At 46.5% G+C, this 10733-nt stretch overlaps 1 protein-coding gene across 3 annotated transcripts in view; it reads left to right on the top strand.

Annotated features, from left to right (window-relative positions):
• The first annotated feature begins 6 nt into the window (after positions 1-6).
• TMCO3 (transmembrane and coiled-coil domains 3) overlaps positions 7-10733 on the top strand; it is a 35055-nt gene continuing 24328 nt past the window's right edge. For 2 of the 3 annotated variants that reach the window (XM_080928433.1, XM_080928431.1), the window contains exons 1-6: positions 7-221; positions 3496-4010; positions 4562-4741; positions 6239-6430; positions 7807-7935; positions 9697-9789. In XM_080928433.1, the coding sequence (XP_080784559.1) occupies positions 3567-4010; positions 4562-4741; positions 6239-6430; positions 7807-7935; positions 9697-9789 (1038 nt within the window). In that variant the 5' untranslated portion in view covers positions 7-221; positions 3496-3566. Of the gene's footprint in view, positions 222-2794; positions 2841-3495; positions 4011-4561; positions 4742-6238; positions 6431-7806; positions 7936-9696; positions 9790-10733 lie in introns of those variants that run through there. The other variant, XM_080928432.1, reaches the window with a different exon arrangement.

Genomic DNA, 10733 nt, shown 5'->3' with positions numbered 1-10733 from the left:
CCGCAGCCTGCTTAAAGGAGCCACAGCTACTTTTCAGCTGCACGTCAGAAGCGCCCGAAGTAAGAAGAGGGCGGTGCCGTCCTCAGTGTCCTGGTCCAGCGGCCGGGAAAAGAGATGAGGGCAAGTGCTCGCTGTCCCTTTGGTTCGCTGCGGCGGGGAGCTCCCGATCGGGGACAGTGATGCCGAGGTCGCAACTCCGGAGAGCGGCCTCCTCCATCGGGGTGAGCTCTGCGGCTGCGGGACTTCTGTCCTGAGACACGCTGCACTGGGGTCTTCATCCGGGTTGCTCAATCCTGGGGACTCCTACCCAGGGCTCTTCTTGGTTTGCCTCTTCCAAAGGGGGGGCGGTCCTTCCTCGGGGGCTACCTTCGTCCACTTTCCTGGGGTGGAATGGGTTCTTTCCCAGAAGTTCTTTCGGGGTCGGTGGAGACTCCTGTTTCCAAGACTTTTCAGCTCCCCCAAGCTTCCCGGTTTTGTTCTTCCCTGTAATTTTATGTAGTCTCTGTCCTGCCCTGTGAGGTACTGAGGCAGACAGCCTCTTTTTAAAGATATACCTAGAGAGATACCCCAAGATTGTCTTTCAATAAGGGCTGTAGATGCCCTGCAACACTTGACTTAGTATGTTCAGCCGGGGAGGGTCAGAGTCAACCAGCAACCAAGATGGTTTACACATTTATTCTTAATTTTGGTGTGGTGTAGTGTGTGTGTGTGTGTGTGTGTGTGTGTGTAAAACCAAACAAGTAGGTTGAAAATGACGTGAAGGTCACTGTAGCACAGTGGGTTTAACCTCTCGCTTATTTTCAGCATCCAGTTCATCTTCTTGGGGTGCAGTGTAGATTTGCTTACTTACCAGAGAAATATTTGCTACTGATGAAAGGGCCTCTTTCTTCACAGATCTTTTTCTCTTAGTTGGCTTCCCTAACTAAAGAAAGAACAAACAAGCAGCTGGCCAGTGAGTAGGCTCTGTGTCTCCTCTCCTTGTGGATTTAAGTTGGCACCTCCTGAACAAATAAAGTAGCTATTTGAACAACCCTTTGGGCACCACCAAGATGCCATGGCTCATCGGTTATAAGTCAAGTCACTGTTTGCTCAGCCTCTGTTTTTCTTTTTTATCTTTTGTTCATGGCATCTTAGTCCTCTTCTGTATTATTATTATTATTATTATTATTATTATTATTATTATTATTATTATTATTATTATTATTATTATTATTATTATTTACTTTTTCCAAGTAAAAAGTAGTTTCAAGCATTGGCCAGATAATAAAATGCTTCATCTTTGACAACTACCTGTTGTGTTTATTTGGATACAAGTGTTCTCTTTAAATGTACTTTAGATTTAAAATAAGCTTTGGTGATTTAATCCCAGCACATGGGAGGCAGAGTCTCAGATTTCTGTGAGTTTGAGGCCAGCTTAGTCTACATAGTTAATTTCAGGACAGCCAGGGCTACATCATAAGACTGTCTCAAAAATAGATAGATAGATACATAGATACATAGAAAGAAGATGAATGGATAGGTACATATATAGATACATACATAGATACACACATAGATAGATACATAGAATGGATAGATGGATAAATAGGTTTAAACCAAGGGCTTTAATTCAGTTATTTTTTTCCATTGAGACTTTTCTTTGCTGTCTCATCCATTTCTTCTTTATATCCTCTCTCAAAGACAGAGCTATACTTTGGAGGCTGAGACAGGAGAATCATATGTTCGAAAGTAGCCTAGCTTATGTAGTAAACACAGTGTCTCAGAAATGATTATTGAGATTTTTCTTTATTCTCAATAAACTCATGGCTGGGATCATAAGACCAAATCACCTTGCCTGGAAAATTATGTGATTCTTATGCTGGAAGTGTTGATGTTTCTGTTCCAAATGAAAAGTAGCCTGGCGTTTGACTTACCTCAAAAAAAGAAAGAAAGGAAGGAAGGAAGGAAGAAGAGAAAGCTAGGCATAGCATTCCACACCTTTAATCCAAGTCCTTGGATCTTGGAGTTTGAGGCCAGCCTGAACTACAGAGTGGGAACAAAGACAGCCGGAATCACACAGACAGACCTTGGATCCTGTCTCAAAAAAAAAAAAAAAAGGGAAGGATAAAAGAAAGCCAAGGGTTTCCTCAGTGTTGCCCTGGTTGTCTTGGAACTCAGAGATCCAAGTTCTCATGTTTGTTTTTGTCAGCCTGTCTCTGTTAGCTTTCCCTTCCTGGTTTTATCAGAACGCTTGCCTCCCTCTGCTGGGTATAGTTAATGTCTTTAGAGATTTCACCTTTTATTTTTTATTTTTGCTGCAGCTAGCCCACGTTGTCTGGAAAATCATTGGGGTTAGCAGAGAAGTGAATGTGTGTGTGTGGTATGTGTGTGTGTTTTGTGTATGTGTGTGTGATGTGTATGTGTGTGTTGTGTGTGTGTTTTGTGTGTGTATGTGTTTTAGGAGGCATATTCCCAGGAAGGTGAAATGCTGGCATGTTTGAGGGTAGAACACACCATACAGGCAGGACAGGAGGCTCTGTTAAGAGACTAGATAGGGTATATCCATGAGCTGCAAATTTTATAAAGAAGGTTTATTTTGTTTTCTTTGTGGGCATAAGTCCTTGTGGCCAGGGGTTCAATGTGCAGCTGATGTCCTGGGTAACTCCTAGAGTTTAACTACCTTTGATTCTTCTTCAGCCTGTTTTCCAGCCCCCAGAGGCATCCTTTCTCAGCGTGTGTTACTGAGCATTTCAGCTTCTCCGACAGTTCTCCCACCTGCCCCGGCCAGCGTCTTCCGGTCATCTCAGCCATAACGGGCACCGAGACCTTCCTCATGCCCCAAACGAGACTTTAGAAACCAGGTTCTCTCTGTTCTTTTGCTGAACACCCGTAGGTTTGTGTTAGGTTTCCCTTCGGAGGGAACGAGAATGGGCCTGAATTTCAGTTATGGAAACAGTTTGGACATTTGATCGAGTCCTAGAGTTGCAGGCGTGGTCAGACTTTTGTGTCTTGCTTCATTAATCACAGCTCATTTTGGAAAATTAGCAATACTCCAAAAGGCTTTGTAAAGCAAGCGGCGCGGCCGAGCTCACCATCAGCATCTCAGAAGGCAGGGGCTTCCGGTGTGGCGGGAAAATTAATTTCTTTCTTCTCCTTTTGACATGTGATTCCTCTTAGGGACAACGAGTCTTTTCTTCCACAAATGGTCAGTTTATGAAGCTATGTGTAATTTAGTTACTGATTTACCTCTTGGGTTCTTTTGAGACAAGACACTAGGTAGCACAGAGGCTGGCCCTGAATTCCTAGTCTAGTCATTCTCTTCCCCTCTCTGAAGTGCTGGGATTCCAGGCATGTGGCATTGGGCCTGGAAGGGCTATGTTTTAAACCTTTATAATTGTCTATGAAGTCAGATGAAACCCTGTTACTCTCCACTTAGGGGACTTAACATTCAGCTTTTGGTTGTAATCTGGATATGGTAAGTTCAGAAGTTGACACAGCGTCCGGGTTTGTTTTCAGCTGAAAATGTGTGTGTAAGATGCAAGCTGGATGCGGCCGACGTCTCTGCTCCCGCCCCTCATCCGTGGACCATGAAGGTGCTGGACCAGAGTCTCCTCTGGCTGCTGCTTCCCTTCTTTCACCTACTAGCCAGTGCCGCAGAGCACGAGGAGGTGGCCAAGCATGCCATCAAGCTGCACCGTGGAAAGGGCGCCACTGCCACTCACAGGAAGCAGTGGGCCCTGGACAGCTGCAGGCGGCTCACCGGGCTCCTGCGGCAGAAGAATGTGGTTCTCAACAAACTGAAGAACGCCATCAGAGCCGTGGAGAAGGACGCCAGCCTTTCGGGCGAGGAGAAGCTCTTCCAGGTGCACACATTTGAGATTTTCCAGAAGGAGCTGAATGAGAGTGAGAACTCGGTTTTCCAGGCCATCTATGGACTGCAGAGAGCCCTGCAGGGCGACTACAGAGATGTGGTCAACATGAAAGAGAGCAGCAAGCAGCGGCTGGAGGCTTTGAGGGAGGCCGCCATTAAGGTCAGCCACCAGTCTGCGGTGGAGGAACCTACCCTCCAGGGATCTGCCGGGATGGGAGTTGGGGTGGGGTGGCTGGAGGGAGCACCTTCTTCGAAGCCTGTTTGCGTCATCATGTGTCTAGGAGGTACCTACGCAGGTCATGTGACTCCTAGTGCTCAACTCACACCGACTAGGATTGGAGTGGATTCTACCTGTAAACTCAGAAAGCAGCCATGCGTCCACCAGTATACGTGTGTCACACATGGAAGTACAGTGCCACGGGTTCCATGTTAGCAGAGGACCTTCGTGGGTGATGAGCAAGCCCGCTTACAGTGGGATGCTTTCTTCTTCCTTGTTTCCTTGTTTCCCTGTACGTTTTGCCAAATTCAGCATATTTGAGCAGTTTAGGATGCTCGACGCCCCCTGCTGGGTAGAGTTAGAGTTGCACCTGTATAAAATGCCCATTGACTCGGAACCTCATAGATCTAATCCAGAGGAGATCCTTTAGTGGACTTGAGTATGTCACATCTCGGTGCAGTCTTACTAAACCTTCACTTTTTACACATCAATAGGAAGAGACAGAGTATGTGGAACTTCTTGCCGCAGAAAAACACCAAGTGGAAGCCCTTAAAAATATGCAACATCAGAACAAGAGTCTATCCATGCTCGACGAGATTCTTGAGGACGTGAGGAAAGCTGCGGACCGTCTTGAGGAGGAGATAGAGGAGCATGCCTTCGACGACAACAAATCAGTAAGCAGAGCTCCAGAGCCCACTGGATAAGCCACTGTGATGACGTGGGCCCTGGCGTGTGCAAGATATTATGTGTGTGTCTCAGTGAAGCTGAGAATGCAGATAGGCTAAAACACGTCTGTGCCACATGCAATTTATATGGTGTGTCTTCAGAAATGAGTAGCCACTCTCTCTCTCTTTCTCTCTCTCTCTCTCTAGTTTTTTGAGACAGAGTTTCTCTGTGTAGCCTTGGCTGTCCTGAAACTTGCTTTGCAGACCAGGGTGGCCTCAAACTCAGAATACCGGCCTGCCCCGCCTCCCTAGTGCTGGGATTAAGGTGCCCACCATCCAGCTCTGCTTTCTCTTATGACAGCTGTAGTTGCTTCTATATGACTGGCTTGTCTTCAGGCCCTGGCTTTGCCACTCAGCTTGGGTCGGGACTCAGGATTCAGGAAGTTTAGATAGTTGGTGTCTTAGTTACAGTTTTACTGCTGTAAACAGACACCAAAGCAACCCTTATAAAGAACAACATTGAATTGGGGCTGGCTTACAGGTTCAGAGGTTCAGTCTATTATCATCAAGGTAGGAGCATGACAGTGTCCAGGCAGGCATGGTGTAGGAGGAGCTGAGAGTTCTACATCTTCACCTGAAGGCTGCTAGGGGAGGACTGACTTCCAGGCAGCTAGGATGACGGTCTTAAGCCCACACCCACCGTGACACACCTACTCTAACAGGGTCACACCTTCTAATAGGGCTACTCCCTGGGCCAAGCATATACAAATCATCACAGTTGTATTTCAGAGCTTGTCTTAAATTTTGCAAAGGACGGGCTTAGAGCAGAACCAGGATTCATGCTTTACCTTTGCTATTTGAGATCATAAGGGGAATCCCTAATGGTTCCAAGAATTTCGGGTGGACTAGAGACGGTCATGGAGTAAAGACGAACAGGCTGAGAGTAAGCGTGCAGAGAGAGTAGGAACAGGACGGAACAGGTAGCTCAAATCATCACTTCTGGATTGGAGAAGGGCTCCTAAAAATATCTGAAAGAATATATCATAAATCAGGTAAAGTAGATGTTTGGGAGTAGCATAGATCCTAATATACTTACTTAGTTGAAAAATTCCCTATTTCTGGCTAATGGACACTATTGGGTTGGTTTGTTTTGTTCGTTGGAACTGGATATTGAACCCAGGGCTGCACACATTGCCAGAAAAGTGCCTGCCACACCACTGACTTACACGCCCACCACCTTCTTTTCACTCCTCTTCTGAGATGGGAGCTTGCCAAGTTGCCCACACTAACCCTGGTTCACTCTGCAGGCCAGGCAGGTCCTAAACGTGGATCCTTGCACCTCACCCTTGGAAGCTGGGATTACAGCCCCTGATAACGGACTTCGCTTTACTGCCTTGCCACAGAATACTAAAACATTTCCGTTATTCCCTCAGTCTTTGCTCCTTAAGGGCTAACGTGAGCGCATTTAATTCTACCTGTAGAATGTCTAACTGTATATTGTTACAGGTCAAAGGCGTGAACTTCGAGGCAGTTCTGAGAGTTGAGGAAGAAGAAGCCAGTTCCAAGCAGAATATCACACAGAGGGAGGTGGAGGGCAGGCTGGGCCTCAGCATGCTCATCGACTCCCAGAACAACCAGTATATTCTGACCAAGCCCAGAGACTCAACTATCCCGCGTGCAGACCACCACTTCATCAAGGCAAGCTGTAGCCGTCAGCCTGGGGCTGGCCAGTGAGACTGAGCTGTGCGTCCTGCCTCACACCGGATGCCAGCCTCCCTGCTGCCAGAGGCTCCCCTGGACCACTCTGTTCTTTCAAAAGCTTTTCTCCTGTTGTTTGGTTTTGTCCGGACAGGCTCTTACTGTGGAGCCTCGGCTGGCCTGGAACCCACTCTGTAGTGCATATTGGCCTTGAGTTCTCAGCAGTCCTCCGGTCTCAGCTCCTGAGTGTCAGGATTATAGGCATGTGGCCCCTCCAGTGGGCAGAGAAGATGGGAGGCCTAAGGGCTCCCCCCAGGTCCTAATTCTTACCGGAGACCAAGCTCATGTCAGGTCCAGGTTTCTACCCTGCCTTTAACCATTTAGTTCCTGGATACAAGACACACTGGACATTTATATTTACAATAAGCTTTAATCAGCACAAGAGCTGAGCAGATGTCTGTCCTCTGCTATTATGTCTGTTTCCCAGCCCCAAATCCCATTATATAATTTGCCATATTTCGTCTGGGCTGCTCTTAACTCCAATTAGCCAGTCCTCATGGCCGTTATTTCATGACTCACCTAACCCATGGCGGCTTCCTCCTCTATTCACCTTCTTCTTACCCCTCGTGATTCTCTTACACCCCAAGCCCGGGAACCCTACCCACCCCATCCGTGACTCTTCTGCCCAGCTACTGGCTGTCAGCATCTTTAGTCACCAATCAGAAATAGCTTAGGGGCAAGGTCACAAAGTATCACTTGGATCTACCTGTGGACTCCCCAGGTCTAGGCGGCCTGCACTTAGCATCACAATACATAGCAACAGACCAAACCTCAGCGAGCTGAAGTCCGTGATTATGACTGGAATGGACCCAGAGAGCTGAGGCTGCAGACTGACGTCATCAGTAGCCTCCATGGATGGGGGGGCTTCTCTCCCCCTATGAAATATTGGAGACTGTGCAAATATCCCATCCCAAGTCTCGCTCGCCTGGGGGGGCTCAGTGCTGTGTTGGATTTTACTGTTAATCAGTGATGTAATCAGTTATTAAGTGGTGAGAAATGCAGCGTGAGGGTGTTGTGAATTAGCATATGAGCTCTCTGGGCCCTGGGACCAGAGCACTCAATGCAGTTCAAATGCTCAAGAGTCGAAGAATGCTTTTAGAGAGCTTGAACAGGCAGACAGGTTCTGTCAGGATTGAACTTCGTCTCTTAGAGCAGTTTAAGGTTCTCAGCTTCTGTGAGAGGCACAGCAGTCGTGAGGCTCTTCCTCTTACTTTCATCATTTCCTTTTGATCCGCATAAGTGGGAACCAGAGACCTCATCCCATTCCACCCACCCAGCCAACCACTCTGTGTGTTGACTTTCTCTCTCTGCGTTAGGACATCGTGACTATCGGAATGCTGTCCTTGCCTTGCGGCTGGCTGTGCACAACAATAGGCCTGCCTACGATGTTTGGGTACATCATCTGTGGCGTGCTTCTGGGGCCTTCAGGACTGAACAGTATTAAGGTAAGGATAACTCTGCATTCGTGTCTAACAGGATGAAAGGAAACAGGGATGAAATGAAAGCTGAGAATGTGTGAGCTCGAGTCTGTAGATACCACTCAAGGGTACCCTAGACAGTCTTTAATCTAGCGAATATTTTATTCCTTGATGCAGGGTGGTTGATTGCAAGTGATTTGTCTAAGTTATATTACTATTTTAAAATGACTGCTGATATAGTGCATTACCCAGACAACCATTCCGACAATAGGTCAATGGGAAATAATGGTCTCAGTGTAATTTTATGCAGTTCCTATGGTTTGGAGAAGCTGACTGAAGTTCAAATCTCAAGAGACAATAGAGATCAAGGTTTCTTTTGCTGAAACCATGTGTGCAACAGCTGGAGCTCCCTGTCCTCAGGAAATAGACACACTCTGGCAGGGAAGAAGGGTCCTGGAGTAGTTTGCATTATGGAGGAAATGACCCAGGAGGGCACGGGAGCAGCCGAAGAATCCTCCTTGTATCACTGAGACACCCTAGGGGAATCAAGCGGTACCCAGGGACCCTGCAGATGTTCCAGTCTGAAGTTCTTAAACCAGGTCTGAGGAGCTTAGTGACGACAAATGATCTTTGGCCAGAAAAAGCTGTCTGCCGAGCCTGTGCAGGCTCAAAGCTCTGAAGAAAGTCATCTGCTGTGGAGGCAGCCGTCCATCCTGTGAGGTGCCCAGAGGCTCCCCAGCACAGCGAGCTGTGCAGATGGTGTTCGGAACAAGTTCTCCCGCTGACCTAGAACAGTGTAGTGAGGTTTAGTGGAGCATCCCTCTCTCTTGCCTAGAGTGTTGTGGTGAGAGCAGACACAAGGGAGTTCTCACAAACACGCCATTCCATCAAAATAACTGGGCCACATGACACCTGCGCACTGAGAGCTGATCAGCTGGACCAGGAGAACATAACGTGCTTGTGAGGAAAGACCCAAGAGCATCCTAGCTCGAGGTAGGATGAGGTCAGGAGAAGCAGAGCAGTAACCGGTTCCTGTTGGAAGTGGAGAGGCTTGCATTGTGAAGTTGACAAATGGAGACGATAGTGTATCATTGGGGCACCATACGGTCTGACCAAGAAAAGGGAAGAAAAATAGCAGGAAAATGGAAGTAACCGTAAGGAAGCATCAAATCAGCATGTCAAGGTAATTGGAATAAATTCCCACACTAAAAGTCAGACTTGAGGATGGGCCGATCACAAGCATCGTAAACAAGAGACGCTGTGGAAATAGAGAAGTAAGGTCAGTGGACAGCGCAAGCAGCAAGGACAAGCATGCTGGAAGCTAGGACACAGGGACCGACCACAGCAACACCGAGAAACATGTGGCCAAACATGACCATTCATCTCAGGAGAAAACCTTACCTACTTAGACATGCTCGTTTCCAAACAAGAGGTGGCTCCTTCTCCCCGGAAGGAAGCTAAAGAAAGGGGTTAATGAGATAGAACAGCCACCATGTTTGTGAAAGTCAGTGAGCCCCAGGGCTGCTGCCTCATAGAAACTATTATGAAAGTGAATATGCCTCTGGCAAATCAAGAAATATTTTGTGTGTATGTGTGTGACACACACACAACTTAAGGAAATCAGAAAGATCTCAGATACAAGAGAAATTCACAAAATTTATTTCCTTTGTGAAAAACATGCTGGTTTTTAGAGGAGGCAGAAGAGGCTAGAGACTGTTTCTCTATATATTAACACATGTCCCTTTGGTGAAACATAGTAACTAAATAATAGGCTTTCTCTTCCCTCAGTCTATTGTACAGGTGGAGACATTAGGAGAATTTGGGGTCTTCTTTACTCTGTTTCTGGTTGGCTTAGAATTTTCTCCAGAGAAGCTGAGAAAGGTAAGGACCCAACCCCTCTGCCATCATCTGGGATAAACTAGGTTTATTTACCTTTTTTTTTTTTTTTAAGACAGAATCTTGCTAGACCAGACTGGCTTTGAACTCAGAGTCCTCTTGGTTGTCAAGTGGGCTTCTTTTCTTTCTTAAACTAGAATATGACATTTTAGTTTGACTGAGTTTTAGAAAATAAATTTGAAAAAAGTCAAAACTTAATAAATGAGATGAATTTTCATACAGTTTTATATGTGTGCTTCCAAAAACTATGCAACTGAGGGTAAAATGTAATAGACATTTAATACTTAGTACATTTCTCTAAAAAAAAGTTTCCCAAGATAGAGAGTGAATTAGAGATTTTCTCAAAAATGAGAGAAATGATTTCTTAAAGGTTAAAGGTCTTAGGGAATAAAATACTCTTGGAATCTGAGCATGGGGTACATACTTCCGCTCTAACATTTGAAAAGTGGAGGTCCTTGGGCTTGCTGCCCATTAGTCTACCCAAATTGGCAACCTCTAAGCACGTGAAAGACTGTCTCCAAAAGTTGGGCAGTACAAAAAATGACACCTGAGTTTGTCCTCTGGCCAGTAGACATATAGTAGGTGCACGAGCTCTCTCGCACACACACACACACACACACAAACACACACTGCCTCCCCTTCCCCATTACACACCCACATACACAGATTTTTACCAACGAAGGAGCTTCAGTTCCTTGTGGTAACAAGTTTCAAAAAGACTGGAGTTAGGTATGGTGGCACACACCTTTATTCCCAGCACGTACTCCTACGTGCAGGAGCCACTTCCTGCTTCTGCAGAGGACCTTTCAGTTCCCAGCACACATCAGGTGGCTCACAGGCTCACCTGTCATTCTCCCTCCAGGAGGCCAGCACTTGTCTCCAAGTGCTTCTGCATTTATGTGCACGAACCTCCCACAAATACAAACAAT

The sequence above is a fragment of the Micromys minutus genome, assembly GCF_963924665.1.
Source record: "Micromys minutus genome assembly, chromosome: 14".
NCBI lineage: Eukaryota > Metazoa > Chordata > Mammalia > Rodentia > Muridae > Micromys > Micromys minutus.
Note: the sequence above shows the minus strand (reverse complement) of the source record. Positions and strands in the feature narration are given on the sequence as shown.